The sequence below is a fragment of the Strigops habroptila genome, chromosome 14, assembly GCF_004027225.2.
Source record: "Strigops habroptila isolate Jane chromosome 14, bStrHab1.2.pri, whole genome shotgun sequence".
Taxonomy (NCBI): Eukaryota; Metazoa; Chordata; class Aves; order Psittaciformes; family Psittacidae; genus Strigops; species Strigops habroptila.
This window is the reverse complement of record NC_044290.2, coordinates 12,515,260-12,533,078: the sequence shown is the minus strand read 5'-3', so window position 1 is coordinate 12,533,078 and position 17,819 is coordinate 12,515,260. Positions and strand designations below refer to the sequence as shown.

At 67.1% G+C, this 17,819-nt stretch overlaps 2 protein-coding genes across 2 annotated transcripts; both read right to left on the bottom strand.

Moving 5' to 3' along the window:
- Positions 1-1,676: 1,676 nt before the first annotated feature.
- Positions 1,677-10,397, bottom strand: GCGR (glucagon receptor). Its single transcript, XM_030506033.1, has 14 exons — positions 10,283-10,397; positions 4,559-4,704; positions 4,257-4,353; positions 4,033-4,140; positions 3,807-3,928; positions 3,608-3,714; positions 3,303-3,456; positions 3,081-3,240; positions 2,941-3,001; positions 2,654-2,723; positions 2,424-2,512; positions 2,189-2,327; positions 2,053-2,094; positions 1,677-1,976 (listed from the first exon to the last, which is right to left on the bottom strand). The coding sequence occupies exons 2-14, from the start codon at positions 4,607-4,609 to the stop codon at positions 1,701-1,703; spliced, it is 1,476 nt and encodes a 491-aa protein (XP_030361893.1). The 5' UTR covers positions 4,610-4,704; positions 10,283-10,397; the 3' UTR covers positions 1,677-1,700.
- Positions 10,398-11,904: 1,507 nt separating this feature from the next.
- SLC25A10 (solute carrier family 25 member 10) lies at positions 11,905-17,759 on the bottom strand. The gene is made up of 11 exons (XM_030506032.1): positions 17,628-17,759; positions 15,388-15,507; positions 15,147-15,261; positions 15,022-15,070; positions 14,647-14,688; positions 14,405-14,448; positions 13,875-13,945; positions 13,679-13,771; positions 13,440-13,517; positions 13,302-13,358; positions 11,905-12,895 (listed from the first exon to the last, which is right to left on the bottom strand). Exons 1-11 carry the CDS (start codon positions 17,715-17,717, stop codon positions 12,794-12,796), a joined length of 861 nt encoding a protein of 286 aa, XP_030361892.1. The 5' UTR covers positions 17,718-17,759; the 3' UTR covers positions 11,905-12,793.
- Positions 17,760-17,819: the final 60 nt, after the last annotated feature.

Here is a 17,819-nt window from a genome sequence, read left to right as displayed (position 1 = left end):
CCGCTCCCTGCTCCAGCAATTTGCCTCAATTAAGCCCGTTACCGTGTCAGGAGGCTGCGGTGACGCAGCGGCCATGGGGCCAGCAGCTCTGCGGGGGCTGCTGGCTCCAGCACCGCGGCTCCGTGCAGGGTCCATCCCTGTTCTCCTCCATGACCCCATCCCTGCATCCCGCCCAGACAGACCCTGATCCCTCATTCCCCTCCCCTTTGCCCACTCAGCCCCACAGCACCGCTCCGTCACGGGTAACATGTCCCCACAGCACCGCGTGCTGCCCCATCGGCTGCCATAGGCACCGTGGCACAGACCCCTCTGTGCCATGTCCCCGCTGCCGGCGCTGCGCCGGCCCCTGGCCGCCGGATCCCGCTCGGCTGTGGCAGACGGAAAGTTGTCAAGTAAACAGAGGAAAAGTACTGGGTGCCGGGAGCCAGGCTTGGCGCAGCGGGGCCAGTGCTGCGGCCATGCCCGCCCCGTGCCCTCCCCATGCCACGGCCACACCGCTGCCGCCCTCGCTGTGGTCTGGGACCTGGTGCCCCGGGCAGCCAGCGCGGCTCCTGCCGGCCCTCGTGCAGAGCCGTGGCGGTGCAGGGACAGGGTGGATGTGACGGGTGCAGCCAGGGCTCAGCTCCAGGCACCCTGCCCTTGTGCATGGGGTGCACACAGCCAGAAGCTATCATGTGCCAAGTGCCCTGCGCTGGGGGACAGGCAGTGCCCCGGGCCCACAGGCAGCAGGGTCACGGCAGGACACTGTGTGTCCCACCATCGCCCATTGGTGCAGGTGCCCCTGGCCAGAGGTTCGACTGCCTAATCCCTGCATACCAGGCGATTGTGGTGCCCAAAGCCTCGGCATCCGGGCTTAGCGCTCATGTGCACAACACAAGCTTCTTACAGTGCCGGACCCCCACGCTCCCTCCCTGCCAGCGGCACAGGGGGACCCATGGCCCTGCACCCCATGGCACTGCTCATGGTGCCGGCACTGCCGGCGGCTGCTGCCCGGCGTAGCCTGGCCAGCTCCCAGGAGAGCGGGGTGCCAGCGGGCAGAGCCAAATGATTTAATTAAGGGCTGCTGGCAGCGAGAGCACAGACCCGATTAGCGGCCCGAGCAGAGTGCAGCGGGAGCTGGAGCCCAGCACAGCAGCACCGCAGCGGCTGCTGCCTCCTGTCTGCAGCTTGTGTGGGGCTAGGGGGCAGGCAGTGGGGCTGTGGGGCAGGCAGTGGGGCAGGCAGTGGGGCTGGGGGGCAGGCAGGGGGCCTGTGGGACTGTCTTCTGGTGCAGCCCATCCATGGTTGGGCGGCCCAGCTCCCTGTCCATGGCTGTGTCCGTCACCCCATGGCACTCATGGTGTCCCTGGTCCCCACAACCTGGACAGAGAGGCACAGGCGGAGCTGGCCCTGCAGCCCGGCATGGGCACACACCTATTTACAGTTACAACAGATAAATTACAACACTGCGCGAAGGGTCTCGAAGGTGCACGTGGGCAGCACCACAGGACGAACCCCAGCCCCATGCACAGATCCCCCCACCCCACAGATCCCCTCCCCACATGGTCCGGGTCCTGCTCGCCACGACTCGCTTGCAGCCAGCCCAGCCATGACAATGCCCTGCGCACGCCTGGCACGGGCAGCATCATCCCGGCACGGGCAGGGTCCCGTGCAGAGCACGGGGCTGGGAGAGGCAGTGGCTGCCCCCGCTGGGGCCCGGCTCAGAAGTGGCTCTCGGCCGTGGTCTCAGGAAACTCATAGCAGTGGTGCCGGTCGCCCAGGGCGAGGTGCTCGGCGACGCCGCAGCTGCTCCTCTCGGGGCGCTCGGCGCTGCGGCCCAGCCCGTTGGCACAGCCGCTCACCAGCTGGTGCTTCTCGCAGGAGCCGCCGGCGCCGTTGCGGGCGCTGGGCGCGTGGCTGTACGTGTGCCTGTACTCCTCGGCCAGGTCCTTCCCCAGCTTCCAGCGCTGCCACCTCTTCAGCAGCTCTGCCTGCACCTGTGGGCAGCGCCATCAGCGTGGCCTCGTGCCCGTGGCTGCCCCCCCGGCTGCCTGCTCCCACCGTCCTGCTCACCTCCTTGTTGACGAAGCAGTAGAGAATGGCCACCAGCATCCCCTGGAAGAGCAGCATGAGGTGCATGGCCAGGCCCTGACCCCAGCCCTGCGCTGGCGCCTCCAAGGATGGAGGGTCCCGGCGGTGCTGGGCTCACCTGGAAGGAGCTCAGGAAGAGATCGAAGAAGAGCTTGACGTAGCGCAGGGTGCCCTGCGCGTGCTCATCTGTCACGAAGGCGAAGACCACCTCATGGATGCCCAGCAGTGGGATCAGCGTCAGCGTGGACTTGGCCAGCCTGTGCGGAGGTGGGTCACGGGGCAGGTGCACACACACACACGTGCACACGTGCACACCAGTGTGTGCACCACGGGCCCGCAGGGCTGGCACCCACCTGAACTTGTAGTCGGTGTAGCGCATTTGGTGCGCGCGGAGCTTGGAGACCAGGATCTGGATGATGCGGATGAAGATGAAGAAGTTGATCTGCAGTGGAGCGGAGGGAGCCATGAGAGGCTGGGCACAGGCAGCGACAGGGACAGGCAGGGCAGCTCCATCCCCTGCCCAGGGCATCCCCTCTCGCAGATGCTGAGCAAGGGGCTGCAATGGGCAGAGCCTCGAACTCACCAGGATGGCGAGGAACACGGGAAAGCGAAGGATCCACCAGAAGCCCATGTTGTTGTTCGTGGTCCAGCACCTGCAGAGGGGAGGGACGGGGACCAGGCAGCTGCTGGAGCCTGGTGTGGCGTCAGCAGCCCCAGCTGAGCAAGCACCATGGCCAAGCACTCTGCTTGCGCGGGGTGATGATATGGGGCTTCTCCAGGGCCACCAAACCCACCATCCCTCAGTGTGTCCCATGTGCACCCACCCATGCCCCCTGCACCCACCACCCCGCTGCAGGGGCTGGTACTCACTGGATGTTTTCATAGAGGAACTTCACAATGACCCAGGGGATGAGGAAGAGCATGGGTGCCCCTGCAGAGGAGGCAGCAGGGGCAGGTGAGGCACGGCAAGGAATGGGGATGGGGATGGGGCACCAGCCCCTTGCACTCACCCCAGCCGATGCACAGATAGAGGGTGAAGTAGCTCCGCTCAGAGAAGACAGCCACCACCAGGAGGTTGTGCAGGTAGATGCCCTCCACCAGCAGCCAGCAGTAGTTGGCCACGATGCCATACTGCATGAAGACCGTGGCCGCCCGGCAGCCCGCGGCCGCCTGCGGCAGGGGTCAGTGCTGCGGCGCTGCCCGCACCCCCCAGCCCCCAGCCCCACACTCACCTCATCGCTCAGCCAGACGTGCACATTGTAGTCGTCAATCTTGTCACTGTAATGGGTCTTGAGCAGGGCGTCAATGACCAGCACGGAGACGCCCTTCAGGATGAAGGAGGCGAAGAGATTCATGTGGATGTAGTTCCTCATGCAGTGCAGTTTGCTGCAGTGGTGGGGAGCTGCTGTCAGTGCCTGCACCCAGCCCCCGGCACAGCCCCAGCCCCCGGCACAGCCCCAGCCCCCGGCACAGCCCCAGCCTGCCCCCCATCTCCTGCCCCAGCCCCCAGCATGGGTGGCCATGCCCACGCCCCTACCTGAAGCCCAGAAGCAGGGCCAGGGCGAGCAGCAGCGCACACAGGGACACCGAGTACCCCACCGTGTACATCACCTTGAAGCTGCCGTAGGTCTTGGCAAACATCTCCTGGTGCGGGCAGGAGCGGTGAGGCTGGGGGAACTGGGGGGGGGAGCCAGGGGGCAGGGGAGGGCTCCCTGCACCACTGCCCCCCTGCCCACCTGCGCCGCCAGGTCCTCGGCATCCTGCTCGCACTGCGTGGCATCGCGCAGGGACTGTCCCCGCGGGCCCGTCACCCACTGACCGTCCGCCCCGCAGGTCTTGAAGACGTGTCTGTGCTTCACTGCACAGAGGGGAGGGGATGATGGGGTGTGCTGGGCCTGTGTGACTGCCTGGAGCAGTGCACACACAACACACGTGCACTCACGTGCACCCTCCAGCCATTACCTTTCTGGTGCCAGGGCAGGAACCAGGGGCAGGGGACGCTGGCGGTGCTGTTGGGCGGCGTGTCGGGCCAGCAGGAGAACTTGTCGAAGGTGCGGTTACAGACCAGCTCTGTGGAGGGATGGATGCGGCGGTGCCTCGGTCTCACCCATGCAGGGTCCGGGCACTGTCCCTGCACTGGCCCCTCGCCCTGGTGCCCGTCTCACTGGGACCCCCGCGGTGCTCACCGGTGGGCGCGGGCAGGCGGCTCATGTTGCGGTGGCATTCCTCACGGTACGCCTTCCAGCTCTCCAGCAGGAAATCCGTGATCTGGGCACAGGGGCCCTGGGGGCATCGGGGAGCAGTTGTCACCCTTGTCACCCGCACCCATGTCGGGGATAGCCATGGGTGAGCACAGGCTAACACACCGTGCCATGCCGTGCCATGTGGCTGGCAGGGCAGGCAGGAGAGGGCAGCGGGCACTGCCATGCCGCAGTGACGGGCAGCTCGGGCTCAGGCAGAGCGCTGGTGTGGGATGTCCCTTCCTTACCTGGCAGCAGAGCAGCAGCAGCAGGAGGCTGAGGAGACGTGGCTGGGACATCCCTCCGCATGGGGAGCAGCGCAGGGCCCTGGCGTCCTACCGGCCCTCGGCAGCTCCTCTGCCCTGGTGACGAGGACCCTGGCACGTGGATGACCCTGCACAAGACGCCAGGTCATGGCGAGCTGCCCCGGCCCTGACCCCATGCTCCTGCCCCATCCTCACCCCCCCCCAGCTGTAGCGTTCAGCTGGTTGGTGTGTGTTCTCCAGCAAGGCTGCAGAGCTGCTCTGTGCCCGCCATCTCCTCCCCAGGACAGCATCGGAACTGTGGCCATGACACCCTCTGCCCACCGAGCCAAGACCCCCAGCCCCTGCGTGACCAGAGCACCAGACACCAGCTCTGCTCAGGGCAGACCTTGGCATGTCCCCAAGGCAACGCTGCCTACGGATCCCCCGTACACAGAGACGGATGGGGCCACCCCACACCCTGGCCCTGAGACCTCTCCTCATGTCTGAGCATCTTCCCAGAGCAGATGCCCAGCTGCCTCCCCTCCCAACCTCCTCCCCACTGCCACCACTGCTCCAGCAGCACCAGCTTCAGATCTGCTTCCAGCATTGGAGGTGGCCGAGCGCCCGGGCAGCCCCGCAGGTGTCCCTGGTAGGACAGAGATGGGCTGGGAGCTGATGGCCGCCAGCCCCAGGGCATTAACCATTAACCCGCAGGGGTCCCGGCTTTGCCGTGGCCCTGAGACCAGCTCGTCCTGGCCATCGCCCGCAGCTCAGGTGAGCGACGCGGTGCCTCATCCGACACAGCACCCGGAACCCCCTGCACAAAGCCCAGCTCACGCGGCGCTGTAATTCCCTCCATCCCCCTAAGCCGGTTACGGGGCTCCTGAGTGGGATTTCAGCTCTTCCAACAAGGGGCTGTTCTGACGGCGGCCCCATGGCGCTGCGGGGTGAGGGGCTGCAATGCTGGTGCCACTGCAGACACTACGCCATCACGGCAGGGGCAGCAGCCGCTCTCCCCGGCCAGTGCCGCTCCCAGGGCTCCCCGCTCTGCCCGAGCCTATTTTTATCCCTGGGAAAGTTGCGTCTCGTCCGTGCAGACCCACTCGCCGTGTCGCAAGCGCGGCTGCTCAAGGAGCTCATTAATCAGTGCGCAGGGCTCCAGATGTGGCTCGGGGCGCGGGACCTGCCGGCGCCGCTGTATTTAGATGACAGTCCCGGGGCAGAAGGAACTGTCTCTGGGGACAGTCCTCACTGGGTGGGCTCTGGCAACAGGGACCTTCGGTGGGCACCCACTGGCCACCAGCCCCAGCCCAGCTTCTCTGTCCTCATCTCCTCACCAGCCCCATGCCATATCCCTGTCTTTGTGCCCCCATCAGCCCCATGCCACATCCCCAACTGCCCCATCCCACCACTACCCACGGCCCAGCCCCGTGGGAACCTCCTGGTGCCCGGCCCCGGCTGAGCATCCCTGCCCCAGGAGGAAAGCCTCCTCCCAGCACCACGGGGCAGCAGTGACTCGCTGCCAGCCCCTCTCTGGGCCCGGGGAGGCAGCTCTGGGGCAGAGGTGTCTCTATTTTTAGCTCCTGCACTGGGATTTAGCAGCAGGGAGGCCTCTGCCCTGGAGTCCCCCAGCCCCAGGGCGCTGCCGCAGCCAAGCTGGGCAGACTGCACTGGGTGAGGGGTCCTGGCGTGGGGCTGGTCACTGGTCACGCTCCTCACCGCCAGCACCAGCTCCCCTTCGCAGCGGGGCCCTGCCCAGTCTCTTTGCCCCAGCTGCCTGTGGTGCCACGCAGCCGCGTTGTGTGTGCCCCCACGGTGTGAGGGGCCCCGGAGCTTGGCCGCCCCACAGCACGCTCCGAGAGCCACGGGCTGTTTCTGTCAGACACACACGTGCAGAGCAGCCATGGACCAGTTGTCTCTGGGCTGGCGCAGATGGGAAATGCAGGGAGAGAGCAGAGGACCCATGTGGCTGGGACAGGGGGTCTGGGGCACTCGGACCTGCCAAGCACCTCCCAGGAGCTGGCACTGCCCAGCATCGGTGCTCAGAGCAGCGGCCACTGCGGGCTGGACGTGCCATGGCCACCAGTGCTGGGAGCCCCCTCAGCAAGGCAGCACCACACGAGGGACCCACTCATCTGGCTCCCAGTGCCATAGTTCACAGCCCCTCACCTCCATCCAGGACCAGGCTTTGGGGTCCCCTGGCCATGCTGACCATGGGCACTGGTGGAGGTTCCCAGCACATGGTGGGTGCATCGGGCCGTGCTGGGCGCAGGGGACTTTTGGCCCACGTTGTGACTGGGCAACGCGGCGTGTTCCCGTGCTGTGGCTCTGCAGCTGCTGACCCCACATAGGCTGCAAACACCCAACGCTGCCCGTGACAGGAGAGGGGGAAGAGGAACCAGCCCCGGGACGGTGGCACCCACAGGGGTAAGGGTCAGTGCCAGTGCTGGGGGGATGGAGGTGTCAGACACTGGCTCCACCATCCAGCCTTGTGTTGGGGAGTGTGGAACCGTCACCGATGTCTGCATTCGTGTGCTGAGCGCTTCCTGAGCCAGTGGTGCCAACTCTGGCAGCACTGGGGGCAAAGCAAGGACCCCCCCACCCCTCGACCAGCTTCCTTGCACCCCCAGGCCTGCAGCTCATGGCCTCAGCGTGTGCTGCACCGTGGGGCCAGGGTGAGCAGGCTGGGCAGGGCATGGGGAGAGCCCAGTACCCGGAATGCTGCACTGCCAGGCTGCTGCCACCGCTGCAGCACCACAGCCAGCCCCAGGGGAAGGATGGTGCTGCCCTGCAGCAGCTCTGTGCCCGTGCAGGTCCCCACGGCCGGCTGAGCACCGAGCAGCCCTGCCTGGGGTCAGACTCCCTCCTCCTCTCACCCCGGTCAGCTTCCCACAGGGATTTTGCCGCCCAGCTCTGGCTGCCACCACACGTGTGAGGGAACGAGCTCCACATCTGGGAGTGCTGGGGCCGATTGCCACATGGATCAGCGGCTTGGTGAAGCCGCCGCGGGGACACTCATGGGCATCTGCAACGTGACCTGGGAGCTCCCTGGGACAGCCACAGCCCCGCACAAGCACCAAGGGGCTGGTACAGCCCGGCACAGCCTGAGCCATCCATGGGTCTCCCCACAGCACAGCCCCGTGCCCAGCACAGCCCCACTTGCTCAGGAAGAAGGGGGGGCTGCGCGCTCCGGACACAGGGATTAGCCCCCACTGCGCTAATGCAGCGCTTTCCACGGCTGGCTTGGCTGGGAGCTCAGAGCTCCACGCCAGCGCGGCAGGGGCTTCGGCACTTGGCAGATGAGGAATGGTGCAAGGCCAGGGCTGATGCAATGCCAGCACAAGCCTGGCCCTGCAGATGCTGCTCCACTTTCTGCCCAGGACCACGGCAAGCATGACAAGCCATGGGGGAACACTGGCAGTGGGGAGGCTCAGGGCATCTGTCCCTGTCCCTGTTCCTATCCTGAGCTCAGGGTGCTGCTTGCTCCCCACCTGTGACCCACAGCATCTCCAGTCCTCTCCTGGGAAGCGAGTACCAGGGACTCTGGCAGCGGAGGAAGAGCTGGACTGCCCGGATCAGCCCTCAAGACAGCAACTGGTTTGCACAGAGCTACAGGACTGTGGAAGTGCTGAACAGCAGCATGCGGAGAGAGCTGCCGTCACCAGGCACCCACGATGGCGGATTCTGCGTCACTTTGGACCAAGCAAAACTAAACCAACCCTGACAGCTTTTTCGTCAACAGCAACACAGGACGCAAACAGGACAAAAGCTCTTTGCATCACCCCCATGACTGCCCTGCCGCCGAAAGGGACAGTCAAGAGCATCTTCCACAGCTGCCTGGTACCAAGTACTGGTACCACACTGCCCGGTACCGTGTGTGCTCTGGCAGCACAGCTGGGCAGCCAGGCAGTACTTGAATAACCTGCTGCCTGGCAGGATCTGGCGAGGGGATGCTGAGCCCATCAGCATTGTGTGAGGGGCTCACAGTGAGCACTGTGGTGAAAGGGGATGAAAGCTCGCACTTCCCTGTGAGCCACACATGGGATGCTGAGCAGCCCGGTCCTGGCGCAGCGAAAGGGGTTTTTCTTGTTCATCACATCACATGAAAGCCCATGAAACACAGGAGGATGGTGCGAGAGACACGGTGTGACACACATGGTTGGCATGTCACAAGGGAAGCAAAGGGCTGGGAAAAGTCTGGGAAAAGGTCAGTGCAGAGCAGTGTGTGCACACGCCTGCGCTGGGAGCTCAGCACCCGCCTCCCCACCAGCTCGTGTCATGAATGGACACCGTGGTCATCAGGGAGCTGGGGACGAGCTCCTGGCGCCTCAGTGAGAAGCAAGCTCAGAGCCTGCCCTGCCTAGGTGGGCATCGCACACAGCAGCCATCCTGGAAGGGTCATGCAGGTCCCTCCCTGTCCCGAGCCACCCACAGCAGCAGGGCATGGCCAAACATCAGCCACCAGGACCCCGGAGGCCAGAGCTGCTGCGGTGTGGCTGAGCCCAGGCACAGTCCCCAGAGCCCCTGGGCTGGGGCACACAGAAAAGGACGGGGCACTGGCCACGGGGGACCAGGACAGGGCAGGATGAAGGGCAGGGGCACGGAGCAGAGTGCCTGCCCCATCTCCCCTGCCTCCGGCTGCCGCTGCCTGGCACAGCACAGGGCGCGGAGCAGCGCCGGGTGCGTGGTCTCAGCCGTGTGCTGCTGATCAGGGCTTGCAGCCACATATTTTCATTAACTATTTTTAATGCACATTTTGCCTCTTTTCCGTTCAGCCTTTTCTGTTTTCCCCTCTCCAGGCAACAGAGCATAAAAAACCCTGCACCACGGCGTGCGGAGCGGAGCGGGAATGGTGGGAAGGACCCGGGCTGGTAGCTGGGGGGGCACTAACGCGCTGAGGAGGGGTCCTGTGGGCCCTGAATTTTCCTGCCGATGCACAGATAAAGCAGAGGAAATCCCAGGGGCAGCCGCTGCATTTGCCATGGGTCAGGACACCCACAGCAGCCGCGGGCTCCCTCCGAGGAAGCAGCGGGCTGGGAAGCGCAGCGCCGGGCAGGGGGGATCTCGGCGGCTGCTTTGGAGATGCGCTTGCAGCCAGGAGGACGGCAAGGTCACATACCCAACATGTCCTGGTTAAACAAAGCCATTTACCAACGCCGTGTTGACACAGCAGAGCTTGGGACAGAGTCACAAAGGGCACTCGCGATGGGCCCCTGCAGCACCCGGTAGCCTGGGGCGCTGGGAGGGTGGAACAGTGTCCCCTGCTTGTGCCCCTCGGCTGGGAAGCGGCAAACATCGCGGTGCCCACGGCGAGAGACCCGGCTGGCACCACCCGGCCCGGGGCTTCTCCGGGAGATGCTCCCGCTGAGGCTCGCGACAGCGCCCGGGGTGCCGGTGCCGTGAGACCCGGCGGCAGAGCCGCCTCCAGGGTGCCAGCGGCAGCGGCGCGGGCCGGGAGCGGGAGCTGCCCTGCCGGGACCCGCCGGCCCGGGACACCCCTTCCCGAGGGGCTCAGACCCGCCGGGGCCAGCGCCCACCACCGGGGCGGCTCCGGGAGCTGCTGCTCCGGGCTCCTGCGGCTCGACCGTGGCCCCGAGGATGCGCAGCCGCCACCCAAGTCCACATCCCCTCGCCGGGGCGGGCGGCATCCCGCCGGACGGAGAGCCCCGAGACCGCGGGGACGGGAGCTCCTCTCCCCCTCTCCCTCCACACCCGCCCTCCCCGTACCTGTCAGGGCTGGGCTCGCAGCGGCTCCCAGGTGCATCTCGGTGCTGGCGGGGACCGGGACCGGGACCGGCGCGCTCGGCCGCTCCGGCGAAAACTTTTGCCGGAGCCGCGGCGGCGGCGGCTGTGGCGGCCCCGGGGGGAGGGACCGGCGCGGGGGGAGGGACCGTGGGCGAGGAGCCGCGTCCCACCGCCCCGCTCCTCCCGCCGGCACGGATGGGGCTCAGCCCGATGCCCCCCGCCCAGGCTCCGCATCACCGGCGGCCGCGTCCCCGCCGCCGGCTCCTCTGCCCCGCTCCCGGACACCGGTTCGGCTCGGCGGGGGCAGCGGGACCGCTCCGGCCCCCGACAGAGTGGGGCGGGGGTGCTCCGGGCTCCGGTGCAGTCCCTGCTGGGTGCCGCGGAGTCCCCCGGGGAGGTCTCTCCGGCCCCGCTGTCCCGGTCCCGCCCGTGCGCGGAGCTGGCGGCCCCGCTCGGGTCCCGGGCAAACCTCTGCCGGGCGGCGGGAGCTGCCCCGACCCCCCCGGGCCGGCCGCGGCTGGTGGGGCCGGTCTGTGCTCAGCGCGGACGAACACATCCCCGCGCAGCAGCGGGTGACCGAGCACATACCGGGGCTTGGGATCCACGGCTGCTGTCCCAGAGACGGCCCCGGCACCCCACGGACCAGCAGAACCGGCATCCCCAGCGCGGTGAGGGCAGAGGGGGGGTCCTGCGGGACCCCCCCGGGGAGCGAGGCCGGGGCTTGGGGCGCTACCGGCGGCTGGCAGAGGGCAGGATGGGACCCGGGGGCATCTTGCAGCGACATCAAGTGCAGGCGCCTCTGGCAGGGGGCTGCTGCCAGGCCAGAGGCCTCCCACTCTCCGATGCCAATATAAAGTGCTCTCACATGTGCCATGCTCTGGCCTGTGTCTGGCACACGCCATCGGCCAGCAAGGCCGCCATAAGGGACATGGGAAGAGGGAAGGTGGGTGCCGTGGCACAGGGCTGGCGCAGATGGTGGCACCGCGGCCTGGCTGGAATGTGGCTGCTGCTGGCTGGCATGGGGCTGTGCTCCTGGAAGGCGATGGGCTAGGACGGGCCCTGCGGCTCTATCACTCTCCTGCTTCAGCCCAGCCGGGGTGTGGGTGCGGAGCAGCACCCACCAGCGGTGCTGGGGGGACTGGAGCCGGGCGCTCAGCTCGCCCCACACTCACCTGCCTGCAGCTCTCACCCAGGGCCAGGCGCAGGAACAAAGGGGCAATGCCAGCCAGCATCATTAGGCTTCGTTAAGGTGATGAGCTTTCAGTGCTCTGCCTGCCCAGGCTGGCTCTGTTCCGCCTGCTGCAACCCAATTAGCGACACATCCAGAAGGCAGCTCCTGCAGCGAGGCAGAGGCTGGTGGGTGCCCTTGGCACGGCTGAGACCAGGCACAGTTTGGCACAGGGCTGGCCCAGAGCACCCAGCCCATAGCTCCCCACTGCACAGGGCTGGGGCAGGGAATGGGGCACAGACCCCCCCCCAGCACAGAGTGAGCCCTGTTCTGCTCCCTGTGCTCCCTGCACTTAGCTCCCAGGCTGACCTCCCCACAGCAGGAGGGGGCACAGCATCCCCCACCCCTTGAGGCAGGACTCCAGGCCCTGAGCTTGTTCCACCCTTTATTACACATGAAGGTCACAGATATTCCAGTTCTTTGATCCCTCGGGACCACCTTGTGCAAGGGTGCACACGGCTGGGGGCTGCAGCCCCCACACAGGGTGGTGCAGGGTGAGGGGGGCACAGGGCAGCCCGGACCCTCCAGCCTGGGCCAGGGCTGGTGCAGGGCATGTGGCAGGTCCTCGAGCACCAGCTGCCAGGCCTGGGGCCATGCCCTGGGTGAGGAGGGGCCAGGAGAGAGGGACTGCCACTGGCACCGGAGCAGCCAGGCAGGGGCTGGGTGTCCGCCCCCCCCCGCCCCCGGGGTCCGTTCTCTCATCATTGGTATGAGGTACAATCCCTGAAGAGCGCAGCAGCCGTGCGGCGCTGATGAGTTTTGGCCAAGCAGGAGCAGGGGGTGTGTGGGGGGACACAGAGGCTGTGCTGGGGCCAGGGGAGCAGCACGGGGGCCACAGGCACTGCGGGAGGATGGGGTTGTGCTAAACCTGCACCTCCCCGTGCCGCTCGCCAGCCCCACGTGTGCCCCAGCACAGGCCCTGCTGCAGGGTGGGCTCTGGCCCCCAGCCCCACGGGCAAGAGGGATGGGGCTGAGGGGGGCATGGACAGGACTTGTGGGCAGTGGGAAGACACCAAAAAACCCCCAAACCAACAGTGCAGAGGGGACAAGGGGCCCAGGGTGGCCCAGAAATAACAGAAATACTGAGAACAGGGGTGAGAGGAAGTGGGACGCTGGGACTGGCCAGGCACAGGCGCTGGCAAGGCACAGGAGCAGGGGTGAGGGCCAGGGGAGTGGCACCGGCTCAGGCAGTGGAGAGGGGTCCTGGGGTCTCAGTGGTGACCCCTGCGCTCACCCCGGGGTGAGGCAGGGTCCGTCTCTCCTCCTCAGGTGTTCACTTTGATCCCAAAGTATTTGCGCAGCTGTTCCAGGAAGACAAAGGTGAGGATGGTGTGAGGAATGAGCCGGACGGCAGCAGGAATGAAGCCCTGGAAGGGGACAGGGAGAAGGGGGAGAGTCAGCACGTGCCTGGCCCCGGGCCTCCCCATCAAGGCCCAGGTGCTCAGCAGCACCCTGGAGCAGTGTGAGGCTGTGGGCAGAGGGCAGCCTAAGCCCTGGGGAGGCAGGCGGGGGCTGCCACAGCGGTGAGGGAGGCACCGCAGCCGTCACCGTGCACTCAGATCTGTGCTGTGCATTGACCCCTCTGGCCCGAACACACCAGTGCTGCACCACCGCTGCATCAGCAGAACTGCAGTAGAAGCTCCAGCACAGGAACCAGTCAGGCCCCGGCAGCAGGGTCCCAATGCTGCTCTGAGCACCCATCTCTGCTCCCAGCCGGCCTAGCCTCCCCCACTCCACCCCACCAGCCCATCCCATGCGGCCCCAGGTAGGTACCTTGTAGAAGGCGAGGGGTCCGAGCTTGGCAGTTTCCATGGCACAGTGAGTAACACCCTGGAGCGAGAGCGACAGAGATGAGGAGGTGGCAGGAGGCAGAGGCCAGCACGCAGAGGGGACAGGACGGGCTGTACTCACCCGGTACTCGCCCTGGGAGTTCATGAGGCGGGTCTTGAGCACATCCAGGGGCTGGCACAGGAATGTGGCACATCCGCCCTGGGGAGAGTCAGCAGGTCAGCAGCTCCTGGCGCCAGCGACTGCCGTGGGCACTAGAGAGACCCAGAGCTCTGTGCCTAGCCCTGCTCGGCAGCTCCGGCAGCCCTGGTTGCAGGCAAACCCCATCCCAGTCCTGCCTCCCCGCACCCAGCCCTGCTCACAGCGATGAAACTGGACAGGAAGTGAGTGAAGATGTTGTCTGACAGCAATCCAGTAGAGAGAACCAGCTGCTTGGCCTGGTCATAACAGGAGAGCTGTGGAGACACGGCCCGTTAGTGGCACATCCATCCTCCTCACCATGCCAGGGACAGCCCCTGTCCCTACCCGGGCACCAGCTGCCTTGCAGAGCTGTCCTACCTGCCCAACAGTGACAAGAGCCCCTCGGCTGGATGCCATCGTGGCTCCAGAGAAGAGTTTCTTCAAGCCCTCTGCGGACAGACAGATTGGGATCAGCACAGTCCTGGGACATCACCCACACTCCCTTCCCTGCCCGGCCCGTGCCCCAGACTCCTCACACAACAGTGCTCCAAACACAACAGCACGTCCACTGCAGGAAAGCAGAACCCTTTGGCACAGCCCTACCTCTCCCCTGCTGCCGTTCATTCCTCTTCCCACCCGCTCCACCCCCTCGTGCTTTTCCCAGCAGCATTCCCGTTCACACTGGAGCATGGGTGCGCTGCCCAGCCCAGCCCCAGCCAGCTGCTGCAGAAGTGCTCTCGGCTCCCCAGGCCACCCTCTGTCCCCTCTGCCTGCCCTCGCTGAGCGAGCACCCGCAGCAGCTCCCGACAGAGCTCCCGGCCCCATCCATCCCACCGGCAACTGCGCATCCCCGGTGCCAGCGAGGACAGCCCGGGCGGGCTCACCCTACCCGGCTGGCACAGCCTCACCTTCCCGGAGGACGCGGTACATGCCGTCCAGGGCATGGGAATAGCTGAAAGGAGCGAGAGAGGAAGGTGTCACGGTCCGAGGCTTCCCGGCAGCCCCGCGCAGGCGGCTGCAGCTCCCGGGGCCGTGGTCCCGCAGCCCCGGCCCCACCGGCCCCGGTAAACGAACGGACCCCGCCGCCGGTCCGGTGCTGCCCCCCGGCGGCCACAGGGACCCCCGGCCCCCCCCCCGAACCCTCACTCACTTGCGCCGCTGAGAGGGCGGCTGCTTCACGTCGTTCTGCATCCTGGAAGGCAACGCACGGCGGGGTGAGGCGGGGCCGGGGACCCGCTGTCCCCCCCAGCCCCGGGGACCCGCCTGGGCAGCGGGCAAAGGCCCAGCAGACGATTATGTCGCCCGATTGCAACGGGACAGGAAAGCTGCCGCCAGCCCCACACCCCCCGGGGGCCGCACAAGGGGCTGGGGCTGTCACACCGAACAGAACAGCTCCAGTCCTGGGCATGGAGCCACCGGCCTCCAACCGCAGCGCAGCTGCTCAGGAGATAGGTCAGGAGCACGGGAAGCACCCACCACCCCCCCCCACCAGCCACGAGCTGCACCGGGACGTGGCAGCACCGACCTGACATTCACCATGTCCGCCGGTGTCCCCACGAGGCCGCCAGTGAAACCTGCGGCAAAGAGCCGGGGTCAGGGGCTCCTGTGGCCTGAAGGAGCCTGCAGTGAGGGTCCATCTGCCCCACTCACCTCCCACTGCACCCAGCAGCACTTTCTGGTAGAAGGGGGGAGGCCCCTGGCTGCCCTGGCCCAAGCGGTCCCGCGCTGTCTCGTAGATGCCGAAGCGAGTCAAGGAATACGTCATCTGGAGGAGAGGAGAAAGAGCCGCTGGGCAGTGTGTCAGCTCCAGCCTCGCTGCCAGACAGCAAGGGCAGCGCCACGGCAGGAGCTCCATGGGGGACCAGTGGCCACCAGGGCACGTGGCACTCACCTGCCGGCACAGCGAGGCGCTGAGCCCGTTGTACAGGGCCAGGAAGCCGTCATTGCGGATCACATGCATCGCCATCCCCATCATCCGCATCTTCACCTCCTGCTGTGTCTGCAGGTGGACCTGCGGCAGAGCCGGCAGTGTCAGTGCACCGGCCTGGTGCTGGGCGCAGGGAGCGCAGGGATGGCCACTCTGAGTCTTGCCAGGGTAACTTGTTAGCACTGGAACAACAGCTCCAGGCTCCCTGCACCTCAGCAGCACTTGGAACCTGTCCCGGGCAGCCTCACAGGGAGGAGGCTGGTGGGAGAAGGGGAAGTGCTGAGGCACCTGCCCGCAGCCCCTCCCAGGTGCTGCCCTGCTCCGTGGCTCAGGATGAGGCGGCAGTGCCTGCTCCCCTGAGAAAGGTGCTGGGACAGAAACACGTGAGTGAGCAAGCGGCACGGGTTTGCTCTGAGAAACCGCGACAGGGCCATGAATTCATGACCTCCTGCTGCCTGCACCCTTGCCACACATGGCGGCAGCGGCCTCCAGAAGTCACTTCCCCTCCTTCTCAGCCAGCCACAGGAATCGCAGAGGCAGGAAGACAGCCCCGCTCACGCGCTCGCTGCCACGGCCAGGCACAGCCCGGGAATGCAGGTGCTCCACTCCCAACCTGCGGCAGTGGGATATGGGGCTGGCCGGGACAGAGCAGCATGTCCTGAGCGCACCCCCTGCCCCACACCACAAACATCACGTGTGGGTCAAAGGGCCAGGAGATAAAATGAAGAAGAGCAAAGGGCCGCTGGCAGGGGACCAGGCCTGGCTCCCATTACAGAAGCGCCGGCACGGCCAGAGCGTGGGACACGCCGCGGGACGCTGGGAACAGCCTCTCCCTGTGCGAGGCCACAGGGCAGGGACATGCCTCCGGGCCCGGCAGGCGGAGTTGGGACATCAGGGGCCAGAGCCCGTGCCGTGCCGGGGCAGCTGCCGGCAGCCCGGGCAGAGGGAGCGGGCAGGCAGGTAGGGCAGAGCCACACCAGGAAGCGCGCTGCTGCCTCCGTTCCCAGGGCCGCGGGCGGGCAGGGGAGGAGCCGGGCAGCGCTGCGGTCACTGCCGGCACAAGGCAGCCCCGGGGCCGGCCGGTGGCTGCCCACAGCTGGTTCCAGTGGTACGGCGGTGCCACGGGCTGGCTCCCACCAGGTTAAGGTCCAAAGGTGCGGTGAAGCACTCTTCACCCCCTGCCCTGCAGATCCTGGGCCCCTCGTGCTTCCCTAGGCCTGCGCCAGCCCCACAGCAGGCGGGCTCTGGGCCAAAGGCGGGTCCGTGGTCAATATCCAGGCATAAACCCACTGGCAAAACCAGCCCAGGCTGCTCACAGCCGCGGGGCACACAGGGGCTGCCTCGTGGGGACACAGCCCAAAAGTCACACCCGTCGCTGGCTCAGAGGCAGACCTGGAGGCACGTGCCAGACAAATTCCCTTTCTTGGCACCTTACCAGGGCATCCTCAAGCCCCCGCGGGCCGCCAGCGGCCAGCCAGGCACAGCAACAGGCCAAGCACCGGGGAAGCGGCATCCCCCTGCCAGTGCCTGCTCCTCTCCTGGGCCGGTGCCCGGCACATCCTCTTCTCTCTCCAGGCGTGGGGTGGGAAGGGGCTGCCTGTCCCAGGCCGTGCCCTCCCGCTCTCTCTGCGCCGCCGGCCCGGGCTCGTCGCTGCTTGGCACAAGGCTCGGGGCAGCGCTGGCATTCGCCCCGCCGCGGGTGCTGGCAGCGCAGGGCTGCGCGCGGCGCGCTTTGTGCGGGAGCAGGGATGCCAGCCCGGCCAGGGCGCCTAGGTGACACCTTGGCCTGAGGACACGGAGCCCAGTGGGCCCGCGTCCAGCTCTGCAAGCCCCGGAGACGCTGCCGTGCCCGGGCACGGCCGGCCAGGGCGTCCTCCACGGCCCCGCACCCCGCCGGGCCGGCACCCCGAGCTCCCCGGAGCCCCCACCCCACACACCGCGTCCCCACAGCTGCCCCTCGGCCGGGCCCGAGTTCTCTCAGCCCTGTCCCTGTGTCCCCGCGTCCCCCCCGAGCCCAGGGCCGCGTCCCAGCGCGCTCGGTGCCGTCACAGCGGCGAACCGGTCCCTCAGAACCGGCTCCCGGCAGCCATTCACCGGTCCTCCGCAGCCGTTCCGCGGCTCCCCAGAGCCGTTAACATCCCCTCGCAGCCTCTCCCCATCCCGTCGCGGCCGCTCCCCACCCCCTCCGTTCCCCATCCCCTCACCTTGAGCAGGTCCAGCGGGTGCGTACAGCAGGCGGCGCCGGACGACGCGAGGCCGCCGAAGTACCAGCGCGATACGCGCCGCTCCGCCATCGGCGCCGCTCCGTGGGGAAGCCACGCCCCCGAGCGAAACCACGCCCCCTTCGGTAAGCCACGCCCCCCTCCTGCACCACCGGGGGTGGAGAACCGGGACCG